This window comes from Gastrolobium bilobum, unplaced genomic scaffold (assembly GCF_033153095.1).
Source record: "Gastrolobium bilobum isolate Gb01-03AN ecotype WA unplaced genomic scaffold, APGP_CSIRO_Gbil_v1 utg33260, whole genome shotgun sequence".
NCBI classification, from domain to species: domain Eukaryota; kingdom Viridiplantae; phylum Streptophyta; class Magnoliopsida; order Fabales; family Fabaceae; genus Gastrolobium; species Gastrolobium bilobum.
In genome coordinates, this window is record NW_026898181.1 from 196,885 (window position 1) to 220,077 (window position 23,193).

Below are 23,193 nucleotides of genomic sequence, written 5' to 3' on the forward strand. Positions count from 1 at the left end.
AGTCACAACCATAACATAGGGATAATAGCCTCACAACGCTAACTGCGTGGAAGAATTAAGTCTCTAAAGGCCTCTAGTGTCCTGAGACTAACATTAATTATTCTTGTCACGATTTAAAGGAGCAGCAAATGAGGCAGAAGGGTACATAGAGAAGGAGAAAAATACAACTTAGATGACCTAATTGGGAACAAAGATAAGCTAATATAAGAAAATATATATCAATACTTAATCTCTTGTCGATTGATCATGGAGTTTACTTTATCTTTCTCTGTCTCCATTTTATTTTGTATGAGTAGTTAAACATTCTCTATTCGCGGATGATGGATCCCAATTTTAATCTGCTGTAATTCTTATTTATTTTCTTAATTCAAGTTTATCTTCCACTAAGTTATTATTTGTATTCTTCATACTTATATCACGATCAACCATGGATTGATTTGAGATTCGTTTATGCAATAAAGAGATTGATATATGAATTGAATTTTGAAGTTAATCACCAAATATGCATGTGATATTGGATAATTCAATTGATTTTAATATATAAAATTTAAGAGACCGAGTAACTTGTTTTGGGATAAAATATTGAGATGTTAAGGAATTAGACCTTGATTAACATGTAAGAATTCTATTGTTAATGAACAGTTAATGACTTGAATTAGGCGACGTTAGGAGTGGATCCTTTCACGTGTGGTTTCATATAAATAGATCATATGAAAATTATTAATTTTTAATAGACAAATCAATGATGATAAAAGATGAAAGAAAAACAATATTTATAGGATGAAAAAAATAAAGATTTGTCTATTAGCGGTTAACAATCTTTTACATGATATATATAATCATGTAAAATCACACATGAGAAAATTCATTCGACTAAGAAATGATTAAGTGAAATCATACCCTCACCATCTTTGCCTATTAAAATCTCTCTCATTCTTTTGCAATTAAAAAATATTAATAATTTTATTTATCCATATATCAATAACTTCAGTTGGGTTTAACCTGATCAGCAGTGGTGTAAATAGAAATAGTCCAGATCTATGAATATTTTAAACGTGGCACAATCTATTAACTTATATAAACTAAATTAAATGTTTGACTTAACTTATATTTAAAAAATAAAAGACTTTGTTTAACCTATTTAAATCTATCAGGACAAATTTTTTTTTAAGAATTCAAAAAAATAACTAAAGCAATATTATTTTATTTTTAAATAATAATTTTATTTTTTATTTATTTATGATAAATAATATAACATCGATCGATCTATAAACTTATAGGTCTATGTCTAATAAAAACAAACTTATAATTTATTTTTTTAGATATTTTTTGGTCACTAAATATATTAGAATAGAGAGTAAGTCCTTCGCAGAACGCCTGATGTTTTACACTCTATCGATTGATATTCGTCCCTTAATAATTGAATTTTTAGGGCTTTTTGACCCTTTTGCCCCTCATTAAATAATTAATAACCAATTTGCCCCTCCTCCAGAACTATCCACCATCCTGCCCCCATTTAGTCGATTAAGTCGCACTTTTAATCGACTAAATGGGCAAAACTCAGAAATCATGAAACGCGAATTTTAGTCGACTAAATACTCACCTTAATCGACTACATTCGTTGCACTTTTAATCGACTAAGTCCATTATTTAGTCGACTAAATGTCGCAGATCAGGTTTTTTGAAAAAAAACCCATTTCGCAAAGGGGGTTATTTTCAAACCCTAATCGACTAAATCGCTCCATTCCGTCCCCTCTCTCCAACTAAGTTCGAATCTCAACCCTTGAAGGTGCGATTGAAGCATCCTTGGTTCACACTTGCGAAATCGACATTTAGGTAGCGTTTTCTGACTTGCATTTGGTTTTAGGTTTAGGTTTTTTTTTTGTTTTCTCCATGCATTTGATTTCTGTTTGCGGTTTTGTGGATTTATGTTAGGGGTAGGGTGTTAAGTTTGTTGTGAGGGTAAGGGTTAGGGTTGATGTGGTACCTTAGGCTTAGGCTTAGGCTTAGGGTTAGGGTTAGGGTTTATGTTGATGTTTTGTTTGGGTTGTAGTGTTAGGGTTGATGTTTTTATGTTAGGGGCTAGGAATGGTTTTTTGTGATGTGCTAGGGTTAGGGTTAGGGTTAGGGTTATGGTTTCTGTTTTAGGGTTAGGGTTAGGGTTTGGGGTGCTGTTTTTGATTGGGTTTGGGGTTTACGTTTCCTGTTTTTATGGTATGGTATAGGTATAGGGTTTGTTTTCTGTTTTATTTTAGGATTAGGTTTTGTTTTTTATATTGAATTTTAAATTTTTTGATATTGTTATTGTTCATTGATATTGTTTCCACTTGCATTGTAGGTACAGTTGTTCCCATGGCTGGCCGTAGAAGATCGTCTAGCACTGGAAATGAGAGACGACAGAAGCTACGACAAGACCGTCCGTCTTCGTCAAGGCCACAAGACGAAGAGCCTGCTCCTGTCGACCTCCCATTCGGATACTTGTTCGAGAATGACCCCGTGGTTCATGAATCATTTGTCCGTGACTTTGTTAACCGACCCATATGTGGGGCCAAATCACTTGATACAACCTTTTTTGAACAAGAAGGTTTTAACATTGTGAGGTGGTTGGAGGAATCACATCTTAGGACCTTGGCTGAACTGTCGTGTTCATATTCTGAGCTGCATGTACGGGCCTTCTACCATAACCTCAGCTACGTACAAGGTGAGCTGAGGTCTAGGGTCTGCGGGGTGGAGATCATCATGACGGTTCCGGTATGGTTGGAGTTACTGGGGTATGACTTTGATTCTGCGCAGACTGTGGAATATGACGCAGACAGCGGGACCATACTTCCAGGATATACACGAGGTGATGCCGTGCAGGAGCAGAGAAGAGTCCGTGGGCAACGCATTGCCTATACGGTGGGGTTGCTTACTGTGGAGTCCCGTATACTACCCTATGTCATCACCCACATTCTGTTTCCGCGAGCGTTCAATCATTCCAGGGTGTTGGAGCATGACATTCCCATCATGTGGGCTATCCGACATGGTACTTCGGTGAACTGGAGGCACTACATCTGTTGGATGATGTATTAGGCCAAACACAAGGGTGCACTTCCATTTGCTTGTCTTGTTCAGAGGATATTGGAGCATTTTGATGTTCCCATGGGTAATGTGACCTTGAAGAAGACCACAGGGTATAATCATAAGTTTGGAAAACGTCTACTGGAGCAGTGCAAGATGACAAAGAACCCCCAAACAGGAGTGTGGCAGTTCACAGGTGCGGCTGATGTTGAGGTTCCTGATGTTGCTCCACTTGTAGACATGGTTGAGCCCGAGGTGGAGGATGATGATGACGATGATGATGAGGGTGGCCAGCAGGAGATAGCTGAGCCTGAGGGTGGATTTTCATTGCGTGATGTCATGAAGGGCATAAATGCCACGCTGAAGAAAATAGGAAAAATGGCGCTGAAACACAAAAAATGGAGGAAGAGTCATGTGCAGAAAGGGAATGAAAGATTTAGACATATACAGGGACGGTTCAAGGGTGTTGAAGATAGGCTTGCTCGTCTAGAGCTTGGACGAGGAAAACAACAGGTTGAGGATGTTGCAGGACAGGGGACTGATGTGACAGACGAGGATGACGAGGAGACGGCGTCCGAGGAGGAGGAGGATTAGATTTAGGGTTTATGTTTTTTACTTTACGTTTGTAGTGTGTGTTGTTATGTAATTGACTTCGGTCTTCATATTTGACATTTGTAGTTTATGTGATATTATGTTTATGAGGTGAATTATTTAATGTTCCCATCATGTTGTGAACCGTTTACGTAATTATGTCATTTTTCTTGTTTACCAAATGAAGGAACATGGTAATTTTACATTCTTGTTTTCAATTTGTGTCTAATCACAGTCCAACGGGTCTAAAATGTCCAATGAAATTCAGAACATGTGCTCATAAGAGAGTTAAATGAAGAACACAAGTTTCGGGTACCATAAACCAAGATTTATGCAATACATGTACATTCATGGTTTATAACCGCCACAATACAATTTTGTACCTGAAAGTGTGTTCCCCAAGTCATTATATGCATTACATGTACATTCAGTTTAGTCGACTAAACCAGTACAGGTTGCTCGACTAAATAAGTGGTTTTGACACCCCATTCTGTTTTGCACGCATTTTTTTGGCACGGAACCGATCGAATACTAATGTTCGCGCATATAATGACTTGGGGAACACACTTTCAGGTACAAAATTGTATTGTATAGGATTCGTATGCAATTGGGTATGTATTGCTTGAAATCGTTTGTTTACGCTCCCCGAAACTTGGTGAATTCATTTAGGGGTAATATTAGTATTAGTTATGAGTTTCAATCTGTCAATATGGACCAATGTTAGATAATGGACTTAGAAATGAAAAGTCAAATAACATAATGAGTTATACAGTAACACAAAGTAACATAAAAATTCATAACAGAATTACATGAACTCTTACAAAAGACCTTAAATACATGCACAACATTGGTTCAACTTTGTCTAATCCTCATAGGACATGTATGTTTATTGTGACCAATTTGCTTGCAGGTGCTACATTTAGTTTTACTGCTTGTGGGTTGGGACTCAACCCAATCCATTTCATTCTGTATCCTTGAAGACTTCGGTCTCCCTTGTGCATGAACCAAAGATGCATTTGGGATAATAGTTGGACCATCTATTTCTAGGATCAACAACTCATTACCCATTGGAAACCAATATGCAGTATAGACCTTCTCAATTTGTGTAATTGAGAACACAGGATCGACATAGTCATAGTGGTTCAATTTTTCAACCTTGCACACCGCTAGCACACGACTGCAAGGAAATCATCTAGCTGTGAACCGTCCACATTGACATTTACGATTTAGCAAGTTAACCCTCATAATGTCGCCGGCATCATGCGTAGATTGATTGTAGGCATCCTCAACTTCAAACAACTGCAAGTCTCTATCAAAAACACGAACACAGAGACTGACAGTTAACTGATCATTCTTTTGTAAGAAGGCCTCAACCTTTTTTGCAATTCTCCAGCCTTTGTCCTTTGCTTTTTTGATCTTTTCACGCCTCTTCACAAAATACTCTACAAGTCTACTTTGCGTCATCTTGACCAATGCAGTTACTGGCAAATTACGTGCACCCCGTAGGACCTTATTGATACACTGAGATAGGTTAGTCGTCATATGACCAAACCTTCGGCCCTCCTCATCATAAGACCTGCACCATTTCTCTTTGGGAATCTGATCTATCCATGAGGCTACTTGTGGGTTACTGTCGACAAATTCTTGAAATCTTAAATCAAAGTGAATCTTCGAACACATGTAACCTGCAAAAAATGAACCCAAATTGAATGAGTTATACATAAACAGCATTACATACAACATGTACACATTCATGAAAATAGCTTACCTAGTTTCATCAGCGTTTTCTTCAGTTCCACGTCCCTAAACTTAGTGTTAAAGTTGCTTCCAATGTGACGAAGACAAAACACGTGATACGCAAATGGAGGCTGCCAACCGGCATGATCCTTCACAACCCTGATGATGCTGGGGTGACGATCGGATATTAGACATATACCATGCCTACGTGTGACATGGAAACACATCTGGCTAAGAAACCACAACCAATCATCCAATCTCTCACCTGGTGGAACAATGGCAAACGCAATAGGCAGAATGAATTCATCACCATCCCGTGACGTAGCAATCAAGAGGGTACCTTTGTATTTCCCGTACAGGTGTGTGCCATCAATTTGGATTATGGGTTTACATTATTTGAAAGCCTCAATGCACTGGTGAAAAGTCCAAAATACCCTGCGAAAGACAGCCTTATCGGTGTAGACACGTCGTTCGTCACAACACTGGTCCGTATCAATCTTGAACACAGAACCAGGATTAATCTGTGTCATGTAGGTCAGCCAACCATGTAAGATGGCATATGGTTTTTCCCAGTCGCCAAACAACTTCACAATGGCCTTCATTTTAGCCTTCCAAGCCTTCCTATAAGATATGTTGTATCCATACAAACTTTGTACCCTCTCCTGAATAAGAACTGGTTTCGTGGATGGATCTTCTTTTAACATACCTATACAAAATTCGAAGTCAACACAATCAATTAATATACCGAAAAATTAAACCATAAACAAAAATTCTGTAATACATACTTATAATGGCTGCACAGATTACATCAGACTCTAGTTGTCTATGGTCCTGAGTGAGGCCTTGGTTTAGGCAGATGTGTTTTTTACCCACTTACTAACAACCCAACTATTTTCATTCTTGGGCAACATAGCCCGCACGTACCAGGGACAACCATCACTATGATGTCGACACTTCATCACAAATCTATGGTCATCACTTTTTGCCACCACAGCAGTACGATGAGACTTCATACAATATAATTTGACTGCATGTTGCATTTCAGATTTAATTCGAAACTCCTGGTACAAATATAATGGATCCCCTAAATGCCAGCCACCGTGGATGTCATCGTTGCCATACAATATCTCTGTCTCATCATTAGGGTGAGCCCAATTAATGAAGGAATAGTGTGGGCTGTCGTTCCAAAATGGCTCAATCTTAGAACCTACGTCCAAATTTAAACTTATCCGTCAGTACGAAAAAAAACACAAATATATATATATGCAAAATTAAAACTTTAATTTACAATCTTACCACTGCTAACAGGGTCAACACGGAGTGGTGGCATAACCTGGGAACTCAAGTTTCCTGAACTAGTATCAGCGTCAAAATTCGCCTCTACGTCCGTATCTGAGGTGTCACCCAGCGGAATAACACTCTCGGGTTCACCATCGTCTTCACTGTCCATATCCTCGTCATGCTCATCCTCATCCTCGTCTATTTCCCTCAGTGTTATCTGACTTAAGACAGGTGCAGGTGCAGATAAACCGACCACTCTGTCTTCTTGACTTTGACTTCTTCCATACGCAGGTGCAGATGAAGATTGACCACAGTCTATTTCAACATATATCTCAATAAAGTTTTGAAATTTTCGATCCACAAATGCATCTATGACACAGTCCACATCTTCATCGTCACATATATCATTACCAATGTAGAATATAGCATCCTTACCAACTGTAGACTCTACCCTGACGATCATCCGTTGAACGCCATGGCTGCCGTGTAGCTCCAATTTTTGGTGAATCCTCCCCTTCAGCTCATTGTACGTAGTGCCCCGTTTGATTTTCAACATTTTCGTTTTTCCTTCAAATTGAACACCGTTGGGGCCTTCATAATGCTTTCCATCATAGTAAATCATGGTAACATACATGTTTGGACTTGAGCTCATCTTTCACACGAATTTTGGGGGTAGGAATCGGATTTTAGGGTTTTGGGTTCGGATTTGGGGGAAACAATTGAGAAATAAAGGGAAATGACAATGATTTCACAATTACTATGCCTTAGAGGTGGTGGGATGAAATGGAAGGGTGTTTGGAAGGATCACAACTGACAAACAAGAGAAAGAGGAGTTTTGATTTCGAATATAATGAAAATGAGACCGAGAGAGGTCTGGATATAGGATTTTCTGCGACATTTAGTCGACTAAATAATGGACTTAGTCGACTAAAAGTGCAACGAATGTAGTCGATTAAGGTGAGTATTTAGTCGACTAAAATTCGCGTTTCATGATTTCTGAGTTTTGCCCATTTAGTCGATTAAAAGTGCAACTTAATCGACTAAATGGGGACAGGATGGTGGATAGTTCTGGGGGAAGGACAAATTGGTTATTAATTATTTAATGAGGGACAAAAGGGTCAAAAAACCGAATTTTTAGACTTTATTCTGTATCACGGTTGAAAAAAAGATAGAAAGATATAACATAAAAGAAAGAAGAGTGGAACAATTATTACTTCTTTTATTTGATATTGATCCAAATAAAAAGTAAAAATACTTCCCTTTATTTGTTTGATTTCATCGAGGAAAATAATTGAAATGTATGTAAATAAATAAAAATATATGCAAATATTTGGTGGGAGCTACCAAAAACTTTCTTTCCATCTTCTTCCCCCCTTCCGTCCCATATAGAAAGGATATATGTGGGTCCATCGAAAATGCATCAATGCAATCTATACTTTCCAAAATACCAAATAAGGGAAGGGTCTTTTCCTTTTAAATTAAAACTTTGCATACCAGACACTGATCGTTGATTTTGGTCGTTTACATAACAGTTTACACAAGTTATGTGAATTAAGCTAATAAAGTGCAAATGCAATATCATTTGAAAGAGTTGGATTATATTTATAAATATTTTATTTATAAATTCATACAAATTATACTATATATTATCGGTAATATATGCTCAAATATATAATATAGTTTATAAATAAAAAATTTATAAATATAACTTATCGCTATTTTAAATATTACATAAATTTTGGTGCAAGATAACTATTATATATTTAAATTAATGATGTATCTTTTATTTATTAAATTAATAAAATAAAAATTATATATATATGTGGAAAAATATTTCTGCAGTTACTGTAGATAAGTTATCTGCATTTATTCTCAAAACGACGTCGTTTTGGTATTGAAATATTAAAAAATTATAAATATAAATACTATTATAATCCTGAAATAAATTAAAATTACAAAAATACCGTAATTTTCGCCTAAAATGACGTCGTATTGGACTTACTGCAGATAAGTTATCTGCAGTAACTGCAGAAAAAAATGAATCCACACACACACACACACATATATATATATATATAAGGAAAAAATGTTTCTGCAGTATTCTCAAAACGACGTCGTTTTGGTATTAAAATCTTAAAAAATTTAAATATAAAGACTATTATAACTCTGAAATAAATTAAAATTACAAAAACACAATGATTTCTGTCCCAAAACGACGTCGTATTAGACTTACTGCAGATAACTTATCTGCAGTAACTACAGAAAAAGCGAATTCTATATATATATATATATATATATATATATATATATATATAATCTTATACAATTCTTAACCGTTTATTTTAGTAGATCTAACGATAATAACTTATTTATTTCTTAGTTTAACATTATTCAAAAAATTAATTTTATTATCTTGCTCACAAACTAATCTGATTATGCATATAAAATTAAAAAAGTTAAGTTTAATACGTTTCATATGTTGTCTCTCCCAGTATGTATACAAGTTTCACTGTTAACCTATCATTTGTTCAATGTAAAGGAGTGTTTGGAAAATTCCAAATCAACAACCTTTCCACGCTATTAATGATATAATAATGTGCACACTCACCGCAACATTTACTTGTTCATTGCACATACCAATTTTTTTGGTCCTGGTGATTGCTCCGTCCGCGTAACAACTTTGCAATACAAATAAAAATCACAACTTTAATCTATCATTAGTGGCATGTCTTAGTCATATGTATATTTTTTTGATACGTGTCTTAGTAATATTTTATTATTATTTTGATAACTTGGTCTTATTATATATACTAGCATACGGATAATTCTGCGTGTGCTTCTGAATTAACAAGGAAAACCAAGTTTGCACTTTGGTAGAGGCACGTGGCGCCAAATTCCAAACACCATTATAATCCTAGAGAGAGAGAGAAATGGGAAAGGAAACAGGTCGTGCTTCTGACACAAGAAGATCGAACATTGAATGAGGAATTCAAAGGAATTTTTATTTTAAAAAAAAACCGCACACATATGCAAGAGAGAGAAGCTGAAAAGGAAAGAGTGTGAAAAATAAAACAAATCTTTTTTGGTGTGACCAGGACGTTTTGGTTCCTAAGAGCGTCCAAGTTCTCTTCATGTAAGAATGTGGGACCCCCCCTCTCTTTCTCTTTCCTCGCTGTTTCTCTCTCCTCCTTCCTCTTCTAAATCCAAACCCACTCGTTCTCTTCTCCCACGAAACAACGGCGCTTTCTCTCTCTCTCTCTCTCTCTCCTCTTTCCTTACATGGTTTGTGGTTTGGCATTGGAAAATAGAGAAAGGGTATTGCACAAAAGGTTAAGATTCCCTGCACAAGGCTCCATTTTTCCCCCCTTCATCTGGCTGTGCCGTAGGGACACTGTTTTGATTGGCTATGAACACTAGGCTCAGGGAGACTTTCCCACTAAAGGGTCGCACCCGGTTTCGTGCTACAGCTTATTGTTGCACAGTAAAGATTGGTTTTTTTTTTTAATTGATATGTTGGGATTTGGTGCATCCTCAAGTGGGTTCCTTTCTTTGTTCTTCCCAATGGTGGAGGTGGGTGCACTTGTTCTTGTTGTTTATTAGACATATATAAAGTAATGGACTTTGGTGGTGGGGTGTTTCGATTTGTTGCTGAAGAAAGTTGAGGAGGTTTGGTTAATGTGTTGTCCGTAATGTATCTTTAACAAGGTTTTGGTCTTTCCAGGGTAAGGTTAAGATCTGATGAAGGTGGAATATCTGATTGCATTAACGAGCTTTATTTCTTCAGGTACTCTTTTCTATTTTGGTCTGCATTACTGTGTTCTTGGTATTGTTTTATTTTATTTTATTTTGGGAGGGGTTTATTTATCCTTGTTGGACTTTGGGTTTTTAATAATTTCTTTTTTGGCTTTGTCTTCCCCTGGGTTTAGCATAGCTTGGGTTTTCTTGATCCTTTTTATTTTTTTTTCTCCTTTTATATTTGTGTGTTTTTCCAATTTGGTTGATGGGAATGTCCTCTTCAAAGCTTGGCACTGTATTATTCACTGATTCATACTACTCCATCCATAGGGGTAGTAAAGAAGGTAAAAATTGAAATTACAAGAGGGGAATAGTTTTCGATCATTTAATTTGGGCAAAGAATTATAGATTTTTTTTTTTTTTTTGGCTTTAATCCCTCTTCTTTAGGATCTCATATTGTTCTTTTTCTTTGTTTTGGATCTTTCTGAGTTTTCAATTTTTTGTGAAACTGTTGACAGGGCAAGACAATTGAAAGGGAGGAGATTGCTGAAGAATTTTCTTGTTTTCTAGCTTAGCTAGCTATTCATTGGGGGTACGGCTTGGCCCATAAATTTATACCAGATGGATTGAAGCAGGAGCAAGATATTGGATCAATGTTAAAAGCAGTGGCATCTGGGCTGTTGATTACCTCTATCCTCATATGTGTATCTGCAACAGAAAATGGATATCCTAGATGTAACTGTGATGATGAGGCAAGCTTGTGGACTATTGACAGCATTTTGGAGTGCCAGAGAGTTGGAGATTTCTTGATTGCTGTGGCCTACTTCTCCATCCCTATTGAGCTGCTTTATTTTATCAGTTGCTCAAATGTCCCATTCAAATGGGTCCTTATTCAGTTCATTGCCTTCATTGTACTATGTGGATTGACCCATTTACTGAATGGGTGGACTTATGGCCCTCACACTTTTCAACTCATGGTGGCACTCACTGTCTTCAAAATTCTCACTGCCTTGGTATCATGTGCCACTGCTATAACCCTCATTACTTTAATTCCTTTGCTTCTCAAAGTGAAGGTCAGAGAATTCATGCTGAAGAAAAAGACCTGGGATCTTGGACGGGAGGTTGGTATTATTATGAGACAAAAGGAGGCTGCAATGCATGTAAGAATGCTTACTCAAGAGATTCGCAAGTCACTTGATAGACATACGATTCTGTACACCACTTTGGTGGAGCTGTCTAAAACACTGGGCTTGCAAAATTGTGCTGTGTGGATGCCTAATGTTGAGAAGACAGAGTTGAACCTCACTCATGAATTGAACGGGAGAAATATTAATTTTTCTATACCCATTACTGATCCAGATGTTGTAATAATTAAGAGAAGCGATGGAGTGAATATACTAAGCTCTGACTCAGCACTTGCTGTTGCGAGTAGTGGAGTTTCTGCTGAGGCAGGACCAGTTGCTGCAATCCGAATGCCAATGCTACGGGTTTCTAATTTCAATAGAGGAACACCTGAGCTGACGCAGGCATGTTATGCAATATTGGTCTTGGTTCTTCCTATTGGAGAGCCTAGATCTTGGAGCAATCAGGAGCTAGAGATAATTAAGGTGGTTGCTGATCAGGTCGCGGTGGCTCTATCTCATGCTGCAATTCTTGAAGAGTCCCAACTTATGAGAGAGAAATTGGAGGAGCAAAATCGAGCTTTGCAACAGGCAAAAAGGAATGCTATGATGGCCAGCCAGGCAAGAAACTCATTTCAGAAAGTCATGAGTGATGGAATGAGGAGGCCAATGCACTCAATTTTGGGATTGCTTTCAATGATACAAGATGATAATTTAAAGAATGAACAGAAGCTTATTGTGGATGCAATGCTAAGGACCAGTAATGTCCTATCAAACTTGATAAATGATGCCATGGACAACTCCACAAAGGATGATGGAAGATTTCCTTTGGAGATAAGGTCTTTTGGGTTACATTCCATGATAAAAGAAGCAGCTTGCCTTGCCAAGTGCATGTGTGTTTATAGGGGCTTCGGTTTTATGGTTGAGGTCGAGAAGTCTTTGCCTGATAATGTTATGGGTGATGAGAGGAGGGTCTTTCAGGTGATTTTGCATATGGTTGGGAACCTATTGGATCGCAACCATGGGGAAGGGATTATGATATTCCGGGTTTTTGCAGAAACTGGAAGTCAGGGAAGGAATGACAAGGGGTGGTCAACCTGGAGACCAAGCTCATCTAGTGGTGATGTAAATATTAGATTTGAGATAGGGATCAACAATAGTGATTCTGAAATTGGGAGCTCAGTTTCTTCAGGACTTGGGGGTAGGAAATATACCAGTGATAGGGTTGAGGGCAGATTGAGCTTCAGCATTTGCAAGAGGATAGTCCAGGTGAGTTTCATAAAGTCTGTTAATGTGTATGTATGGATAACAAGTGCATTAAGGCACTGATTTGCATCTTGATTCATGTGCTATATAAGTAGTATCTTGCAAACTTTAGTTGAAGGCTATTTTCTGCATTCCTTCAGTACTAAATAAAGTACTCAAAACACTAAAATTTCCTTTTGCCAGCCTCTAGATGTTTCACCAGGATGGATGTTTGCTCTTGTTTTTCATAGCTTGTGTGAAAAATTACTGAATTAGGTTCTTATGTTTTGAATTTCCATCGATTCTCTTTTCTCTCTTCCTTGAATAATGTGGAATACATTGCAAGATCTGTATTAATTGAAGAGATGCGCTTTACTGAACTGTGATATGATTTAGAATCCCAATTTCCACCCCCATACACAAAGATCCAAGTCTGCTCTCATAGAATTAAAATGTTTTAAGTGTATAGCTCTGGGAGATTGGAGGTAATGCATGCAGTGTTAAGTATATTAGATAGTGTATTCAATAGTTTGACTGTAGTTTTCATGTTTATGTCCTAGATTATTTCAATTAATTATATGAATTAGGGTGTGGTTTTCCACTTTGTTTAAGACCTGAGTTTTGAATTATATTGTTGTTTAATTTAGCCTTGACTGTATTCTGTTAAGTTATTTTTTCTTGCCTTGGTTTGGTACTTAAATTTCTGTCTATTGTGTTATTTGCAGTTGATGCAAGGGAACATATGGTTAGTACCATATACTCATGGTTTTCCTCAAAGCATGACACTTCTTCTCAGGTTTCAATTACGACCGTCCATTGCCATAGCCATCTCTGAACCTGGAGAATCTTCGGAGCGTACAGATTCCAATTCAATGTTGAGAGGTCTGCAAGTTCTGTTAGTTGACAATGATGATGTAAATAGAGCAGTGACCCAAAAACTGCTTCAGAAACTAGGTTGTGTAGTAACTTCTGTTTCATCTGGATTTGAATGCCTTACTGTCGTTGGATCTGGTGGATCTTCTATTCAAGTCATTCTTTTGGATCTTCACATGCCTGATTTAGATGCCTTTGAAGTTGCCACGAGGATTCGAAAGTTTAGAAGTGGAAGTTGGCCTATGATTGTTGCCTTGACCGCAAGAGCAGAAGAAGATTTGTGGGAAAGATGCATGCAAATTGGTATTAATGGTGTTATCCGAAAACCAGTTTTGTTGCAAGGAATTGCTAGTGAACTCAGAAGAATCCTGGTGCAGGGAAATAATGTCCTGTGAGGAGTGGAGGGTGCAAGTTAAAAACACTTCAGCATCAAGTAATTAAGTTATTTTAAGTCACATTCTTGGTAGTCTTAGAACACACCACTCTTTGGCTTCCACTTGCTAGCAATATTTCAACTTAGAGATGTATGTTATACACACTACTTTCATAAGAAAAAGAAAAAAAAAAGGTATACAGATCAGTTCCTTTCTTTCAATGTGTTGGTATTGTTATTGTCATGTATGTATGTAGTTTCAAATCCATTACATACGTTTTCAGATTTTCGGGCACATCTATATAATCAGAATTCAGACCAATGAAAAAAGTAACCGTCTAAAAATAGAGAATATAGTTCATTTCCTAGTTCGATAATTTGTCCATATGTTTGCGAATATATACCTGCTATTTACCATTTTTCTCATTCTGGGATTTTTATTTTTGAATGAAACAAATAGTCTCGCGTTACATCAATGATGAAAATTTAACAAAGCTACATACTGCATAAACTTTCGGTTTTTGTGTTGTATACTTGTATTTTAGTTTATCTGTTTACAAACGAGACATTATGGTATACACATTAAATTTCTGTAAGTATTTTGAAAATATTCACTGCATACCTAGATATACCTATATCGAATATCACGTGCTTTCGTAATAAAACATATTTCTTACTATGTTTTTTTTTCTCGGTAAATTATTTCTTACTATGTTAATGTTACTTATATATGCTTTGAGAATGACTATTGTTTGCTAAAATAAACTTATTTAAAACAGATGTTCTCAAAGATGATATGTATTATATTGAATGACAGTGAATAATAAATATGTCAGTAGGATCATTTAAGTATAATAATAAGCCACTCGGATTGGTATAGTGGGGAGGAACTTGAGTAGTTTGTATTAGGTTATGTGTTTAATTTTTATTATTGTATAAAAAAAAAGTATAATGATATTAATATCTACGATAGTCCTATCAACATTTGGCACGCACTGAGAGAACCTTAAGCGACTAATGGACTTAAAAGATTATCGAAATCAATCAGCTGAAAACTGTGGGGGCAAAAAGGAAAGGAAAGAAACGCAAGAGTATTGAAGTTGCAATATTGGTGCAGGTACATTTTACAAAGAGGGAAAAATTTTGTTGGGTTCAGAAACCATAATCGGTTTTGTCTTTCAGAAAATTATATACTTCATTCGAGGCATGGGCCAGTTATTGTTGAACTTGAAACCATGCATGAACCTGGGCACGTACCTAGAACACTTGTCATTTTCACGTGGACCATTCCCTTATTTTAATTTCCCCATATACCCAACACCTATGGTCCGAGTCGGCTTTTTTTTATTCTTATTATATTGTCTTCTTCTTGTCAATTTGGCACATTTCTTAACTTTGTTTATTGTTTTGTTCGCTACCAATTCTACCCTCTCTCCAAGACAAAAATAAACCCATGTCATGGGTGAACATTAATTTCTTTGAGATTCCAATTCCTTTTTGAGTTAGGAGTTAAAATATATTGCTCTCTACTTCCAAGTTGATATAGGGTTCTCGTTAATAATAATTACTTTAAAAATTCAGGCAAAAAATGATGCTTTCGTGCCTTAAATTTTTTTTTTTTTTTTTGAAAAATGGTCCTGTATTTTTGTGTGTGTTCAATTTGGGTTAGTAGAAAATGGTTAATCAATATGGCCCATGATTTGATTTCGTTACTTCCACTAATGGAAAACATATCCACCACCGCACATAGTGCCGAATCACTATAAAGTATAAAATCCAACACCAGTAATCCAACTAAGACATCGTCATGTTATACCCCATACCCAATTCCCTGTTTTTAAACCACTAAAATCACTCTCAAAAAAGAATTAACTCTAAAAGAAAATTTCAAACTCTTTTTAAATAAATTATATAAACAAATTAAACATCACCATATGGATTAACGAATAAGTATAAAGTATTTGATTTCCATCTAGCTTATAAACGGAAGGATATGTTTAGCTGCTTCGAAAAGTTCAAGAACTATATTGTCCGAGTTAAAATAAAATTATGGCAACTAGTTGAAGGGGTATATGATTTTCATTTATTATTACATTAGATCTTTTGCAGCTGGACTTTTTATTCGTAATATATAACAGGTCGAAAAGGGATGTACTTTTATTCCAACAAAAAGTTGATAAAATATGTTTCCTCAAGAGCAGATAGTACTCAAACTTATTATATACAAGTTCAACTTGCCGAAAACTATGATTTAAGAGTGATTTTTTTTTTTTTTTTTTATTTGCTAGGCGGTGAATGTTGTGCTAGGGGCTCTGTATGGCCACTTCATTTTGTCCTAGTTGAATTATAAATATGCCATTTGTGTAAACATGCGAATGCGCTTAAATCGAATTCTTTCTCATCCACTTGATGATGTCTTTATTATTGAAAGAGTAAATACTTTTTGGTTCTCAGCAAATTTCACGATATCCGTTTTAGTTCCCAGCAAATAAAAAGATCCATCGTGGTCCCTAAAAAATTCAAAATGGACTCATTTAGTTTAAATCGTGGTTCCTCACAAATTCAAAAAAGACCCATATTAGTCCTCAAAAGGACTAAAATAGATCCAATTTGAATTTTTTAGAGACCACGACGGACTTTTTTATTTGCTGGGGACTAAAACGGGCATTGTAAAATTTACTGAGCATCAAAAAATATATTTACTCTTATTGAAAAAACGGAAAGAAAATCACACTCACACACACATTAGCCTTATTAAGGAGTATATCTTTGCTATTAAGGGAGTACCCGCTCCTTTACTAAAAGTATGAAAAAATAGATTTAGATGAGAACAATGATAAAAAGATGGATAAAATAAAAAAAAATTGTTTATATTACTTTTTTTTTTTTCAAATTTAATAAAAGATATACTGAACTTTCAGTATTATAGGAGTATAGAATTTTTTTTTTTCTTATTATGATAATGAAGTGAAGTCCTAATCCTTAGATTATTTATTTATATTGAAAATAAAACATAACATGTCAAACTTTTTAACTTTATCATGTCAATTTTTTTTAAAAAAATCTAGACCTTTAAATTATTAAAATTTGCTCATATATACCATAAAACAACAATCACAAGAAGATGAAAATCATAGAGTAAAATCACACTGGACTTCATCGGCTGAGTTTGTACCTCCCGATTCACAATAAAATAAAAATTGCATTTATCATAAGGTAAAAGTGTGTGTCATAATGATACAAGTTATGTCATTTTATAGACATAAAAAGGTGTGGTCCCACTAAAACAATAAAGACAAAAAAAAGTGTGGGCCCTACCTCTTTGTGTCTATGAAATGACACAACTTTGTGCTTCATTAATGGGTTAGGCACGTGAAAGACACGCACGATTTTTTTTCTCTTTTAGTCTCTGTTAGGGTTTCTTATGGCAACTAATAGCGAATGCATTGAATGCAACCACAAAGCTACATCGGAGAGAGGGATTTACTCAAAAGGAGTGTGAAAAGGTCAAAGGATGGTGAAGAATTGTTTTTTGACTCTTCTAACAGAGGAGCGGTACGAGAAAATATCTCAGGAACCCCAATGACTAGAAAACATATCTTTTGTGGATGCACTGAGATTGGAAGATAGTATCCAAGGTTCTGATTCAACCTGGATGGATGAAATGGCAGATGAGAATAGCAACCGACTTGATCTCAAAATGGGTGCAATTTTCGAATGGGGTTTTCAAACGATAATAGTAATGGATGGATCTGTGAAATTTTGATGTACCAAGGAAGCTAAGCAGAGAATGAGGATACCGCGGAAGGATGCAATAATAATAAAGCTCTTGGGCAAGAAAATGGGAGTCACTTTAATGAAGAATAGGCTCGAGAATCTTTGGGCTAAAGCTGGGATTATCATGGTGGCAGACCTTGCCAATGATTTCTTTTCAGTTAAGTTCGCTGCAACATCTTGGGGGCTGATGAGGACGGAAAGTGATCGCCGGTGCAAAGAGGCATGGACATGGAGCGACTCCCAGCAGGCTTCCAGCAGAGGGGTACATGAATGAATAAAATACACACTCGAAAGAGAGGGATTTCAAAGACTGTATAAGTATAGAATTCTACAATTGGGAATAGCTTATAAGAATTAATTGGTACTACCTAGACTAATAAGATGTATCTACTTTATGGTAGCGTAGAATAGAAGAACTCCATAGTTAAGCATGCTTAACTTGGTGCATTTTTGGGATGGGTGACCTAAGTGTGTGAGTGAGGACAAAACACGCTGAAAAGTCTCGTGTTAGTTTATGGGGACAATCATTGATTCTTGAAGCGGAGGAGCGTTACATTCACAAACCTGGAAGACCTCAACTTAGCCATTACGGGAGGCCCTTAGGTGATCTTAGGGCATTATCTAGCTATTAGAAAATGGGAACCCTGCTTCAAACGAGAGAAGGAATATATACATAAGGTGGCAACTTGGATCAGACTCCCGAGTATCCCTCAAGAATTCTGTGAGTATCCCTTTCTCATTCACAAAGGAAACACCATATAGAACATTATCTAGCTATTAGAAAATGGGAACCCTGCTTCAAATCGGAGAAGGAAAATATACATAAGGTGGCAACTTGGATCGGACTCCCGGGTATCCCTCAAGAATTCTGTGAGTATCCCTTTTCCCATTCACTTAGGAAACACCATAGGTAGAGTCTTAAAAGTTGATAAAACCGCAACTATCGGAGATAGAGGGAAGTTTACAAGAGTTTGTGTGGATATGGACCTCTCCAAACCCTTAAGAAGAGAGTATTTTATCGAAGATGAAGTCTTCCGTGTTGAATATAAAGGCTTGTTCTTAATTTGTCTGAAATGTGGGTGGTATAGCCACAATGGAGAATCCTCCTTGACTTCGCAAAACAAAAGTCAGCTGTTGCGAATCAGCAAGTGCACCGTTCGTTAAGTAATAAAGTGTACCGGAGTACGAGATCATTCCCACGAAGATTGGATTTCAAACACTAGTTCGCTAATCGCGGTTTAGTTGGACAATCAAGATTGAGATTTGAGAGAATTGAAATGAAAATAATTAATAATATGCAAACTAAAATTCAGAATTAAAAGGAAACAATTGAAAAGATGATGGATTTAAGGATTTAAAAACAAGCGTAGTTAGGGTTTCGACTTCCCCCAATATCCTCTATATGCTATGAATTAAACTGTCAAGAATTCGTTCTTAAAATATTGCCAATCAATTCTTTCTAAGTTAATTAGGGCTCAATTTCTTGTTACCCTAAATCTATGTGATTTTGAAAAAACTCTAGTTCCCCGATTATTCTCATAGAAAACATGCATTAAGATCAACAATTAAAAGATTGCACAATTACCCTATGTCTATCCCTAGATCACAAGGATTGTGATAAATTTATCAAGTCAGGGTTCATGCACCAACATCCCTATTGTCATAGAATTCCCCTAAATCAATCTATAAGGAGCAAACTCATAGAAAGCATTAAAGACAGATAAATTTATTAAATTACTAAAAGAAAAGAATTCAGAGACAATTTAATTCATAAAACATAAAGATTCAATTGGGTTCTATCTACCCATAACTATATAAAAATTAAGCCTAGCATACTGAATTCAAAAGCAATAGAAAATAAAATAGTTCCCCAAGCCTCCATTGGTGTGATATTGACTTGGTTCCCCAGTGCTCCAATGCTCCGCAATAGGATTCCTTCTTGTGCTTCGGACGCCTCTCCGTTGTTGAATGAATGATTGAATGATCCTTCAATTGATCCCAAGGCCCTTTATTTTTAGAGGAGAATATATCTTTTTAATACCTCTTCTAATCTTCTTCAAATCTTTCTCATATCTTAATTAAGATATAAAATCTTCTATGGGCCCAAAGTTGATCGAATCAGCACGTTTTAGCGCCTATTAGGACGCTAAAACGTTCTCTTAGTGTATTCTTATCTGCCTTAGGGCGTTTTAGCGCGTTGTTGGGTGCTAAAATGCCATCTTCGAAGGGTAATTTGTGTCTATCAGCGCGTTTTAGCACGCTGTTATGCGCTAAAATGCGCTCTTCCAGTGGGTTTCTTCTATTTTCCTTCATTAGAGCATTTTAATGCGCTGTTGGGCGCTAAAACGCTCTCCTTCAGCTTGTAATAACTTGTAACTTGCTTCCCTTGAGACTTTCTTTGGTATTTAATCATCTCCTTGCATTTCTTTGGCTCCATAAAGCCTTGATTGATGTCAAAATACCTTGAAAATAAGAAGTATTACAAGATGTTAGCTAGAGATTCAATCCTTGTGATATTATGGTATAAAATCCTAATTTCCATGCACTCCATGATATATTTCTTCTATAATTAAGCCTAAAACCATGGTAAACCAAGGGTTTATCATCAGCAGATTCTAATCCTGGCCCCAACGAACATGTACCTGAAAACATAACCTTGAATCAAGGGTTAGGCCCCTGGATGGTTGTTCAAAAGAAAAAGAAAAACCAATCTCCCCTTAAAAAAAGTCACATTAAACCCAGAAGTTTTGGTTCAGATATCTCAAATAACCCGAATTTTAAATCTTCTAAGAAGGAGGCTGGGAGGGAGAAGCCTAAATTGCTTGCTCCCCATTACCCCCAAAGGGTCACTCCCTTCCTGGAAAACATCTTAAAAAAAGAAAACAAAGTTCCTACTCATTATCATACCAAATCTTCTGTTAAGACTAATCATGCCCTACTGGTTGTAGAAGAATTCCCAACAATAAGGATACTTCCAGCTCCAAACCAGTTCAGGCTAATGAGTCTTCTTCTTTTTTCTTTTCCTCTAATGACAATAAATGTACGGAGACTCCTGAAGCTAAGGAGAAGGTTCTGGCCAAACCCTTTAAGCCCTACACTCCTATAGGAACCTCTACTTCAAACCACAAAGTAGGGACTTTAAACCCTACACAAGATGTCAGTTTGCCAGAAAAAGCTTACACTTCAATATCTAGTGAGCCACTCTGCACCCTATTGTTTGAGCTCAGAATTCATCCCCCTTTTGACCCCTATCTTCTGTAAGCTTTTTACTATGGATAAAGAGATTGCTTATGAACCCCCTGACCCTGTCATGGAAACTGCCCTCTCTCCCATTAATGATATGGAGAGGATGGACATGAAAAAACCTTAAAATAGGACCACGTTAGAACCTATGGATAAGAGTAGCCAGGAACTCATAAATCCTGGACTGTCCATTAGTAACCAATGAATTATTTTATGTGGAACTACTTGGGTGCTGCCAAAAAGGTTTTAAAATCACCTTTTGTAATTTCATCAAGAAATATAAGACCGACCTTGTTGCCATCCTTGAACCTAGAATCAGTGGTAGTCTGGCCTTGAAGAAAATTAAACAACTTGGCTTCAAGAATTTCCTAGTAGAGGATGTTGTTGGCTTTGCTAGGGGCATTTGGGTTTTGTGGAAAGAGGAGTGGTGTACTATTTTCTCAATAGAGAAGAGTAGTCAATTTATTCATTCATCTTACTCTTTCTCATCTGGTGAAAAATTCCTCTTTACTAGTATCTATGCTAATACTACAGAAGAAGCTCGTGAAAATCTCTGGACTGATCTCATTAGAATTAGTAATAATATTATTGGTCCTTGGGTAATGATAGGTGACTTTAATGAAATTTCTTCTACAAAAGAGAAGAAATGGGGCGCTCCTGTTAATCTCTCTGATTTGTCTGGTGAGGAGCTATCTAGCCGTGATATCAGTATTCAAGAGGAGCCGAACTTGATCCTTGACAAAAAGAAGCTCTATGGTTCCAAAAAGCTAGATGTAAATGGATTGCTGATGGTGATAGGAATACAAAAATACTACCACCATTATTAGAAGAGCTAAAAATAAAATATTGGAGCTAAAGAATGAAGATGGGTATTTTGTTAGAGATGAAACTAAGTTGATTAACTTAATCCACTCTTTCTATGCTGCTTTATTTACAGATGAAATTCCCTATAGACCTTGGCATTGCATCAGTTATAGGTGGCCTTTGATTGAGGACTCTGATCTTCAATATTTGAATCAGAGCATTTCTTATAGGGATTAAAAACTGCATTTTTTAATATGGGGGCACTAAAAGCTCTTGAGCCAGATGACTTCCCAGCTTTATTCTTTCAGAGGAATTAGAATCTGATTGGGCAGCAAACCTGTGATTTTGTTCATTTCTTATAGAATAATCCGGCTAATATCAAAGAGGCTAATCAGACCCTCTTAGTTCTAATCCCTAAGCTGAAGAAACCGGAGAAAATAGCCCAGTTCAGGCCCATTGCCTTGTGCTCAATTCTTTATAAAGGTATTAGCAAGATTATTGTTAACAAACTCAAACCGCTTTTCCAAAAGCTAATCTTTCCTCATCAGGTCAGTTTCGTTCCTAATAAACAAATCCAAGATAACATAGTGATTGCTCAGGAGATGATACACTCAATGAGTAGAATGATGGGTGATAGGATTTTATTGCAATTAAAAATGATCTTGAGAAAGCGTATGATCACATCTCTTGGAATTTTATTCACAAAGTTCTCTTGGAAATAAAGCTTCCTGATTCCTTGATTAATATTATTATGTATTGCATAACCTCCTATAATCTGGAAATCTTATGGAATAGCTCCAAGGCTGGTTCTATTTCTCATAGTAGGGGCTTGAGACAAGGAGACCCTATTTCTCCGTATATCTTCATCCTTTGTATGGAGAAGTTATCTCATCTTATTGTGGATGCGGTTGATAGTAAGATCTGGAAGCCTATGACAGCGGGTAAAGGGGGTCCTAAAGTTTCTCACCTTTTATTTGCAGACGATCTTATGCTCTTTGCTGAAGCCAACATTGAGCAAATCTCCACCATCATGTCTATTCTTTCCTTATTTGGTGATATCTCTGGGCATAAAGTATGCTCCCTAAAGTCCAAAATTTTTTTCTCAAAAAATGTTCTAGACAACTTTGCTGGTGCATAGTGAATCTGAGTGGCTTTACACATACTAGAAACCTTGGTAGATACCTTGGTTATATGATGAAACATAAGAGAACAAATAAAAGCCACTACAGTGCCATTACAGATAGAGTCCATAATAGGTTACAAGGCTGGAAAAGGCAGTGATTGTCCATGGCTGGGAGAAGCATTCTGGCCAAATCTGTCATGTTCGCCATTCCAATGTTCCAAATGCAGAAT

At 36.5% G+C, this 23,193-nt stretch overlaps 1 protein-coding gene and 1 long non-coding RNA gene across 2 annotated transcripts; both read left to right on the forward strand.

Annotated features, from left to right (window-relative positions):
- The first annotated feature begins 9,954 nt into the window (after window positions 1–9,954).
- On the forward strand, window positions 9,955–11,010 carry LOC133313604 (uncharacterized). The gene is made up of 3 exons (XR_009751836.1): window positions 9,955–10,239; window positions 10,391–10,453; window positions 10,923–11,010. It is a non-coding gene; the product is annotated as an uncharacterized LOC133313604 (long non-coding RNA).
- A 44-nt stretch (window positions 11,011–11,054) lies between these two features.
- LOC133313614 (ethylene receptor 2) lies at window positions 11,055–14,163 on the forward strand. The gene is made up of 2 exons (XM_061515011.1): window positions 11,055–12,794; window positions 13,496–14,163. The coding sequence occupies exons 1-2, from the start codon at window positions 11,058–11,060 to the stop codon at window positions 14,036–14,038; spliced, it is 2,280 nt and encodes a 759-aa protein (XP_061370995.1). The 5' UTR covers window positions 11,055–11,057; the 3' UTR covers window positions 14,039–14,163.
- The last annotated feature ends 9,030 nt before the right edge of the window (window positions 14,164–23,193 follow it).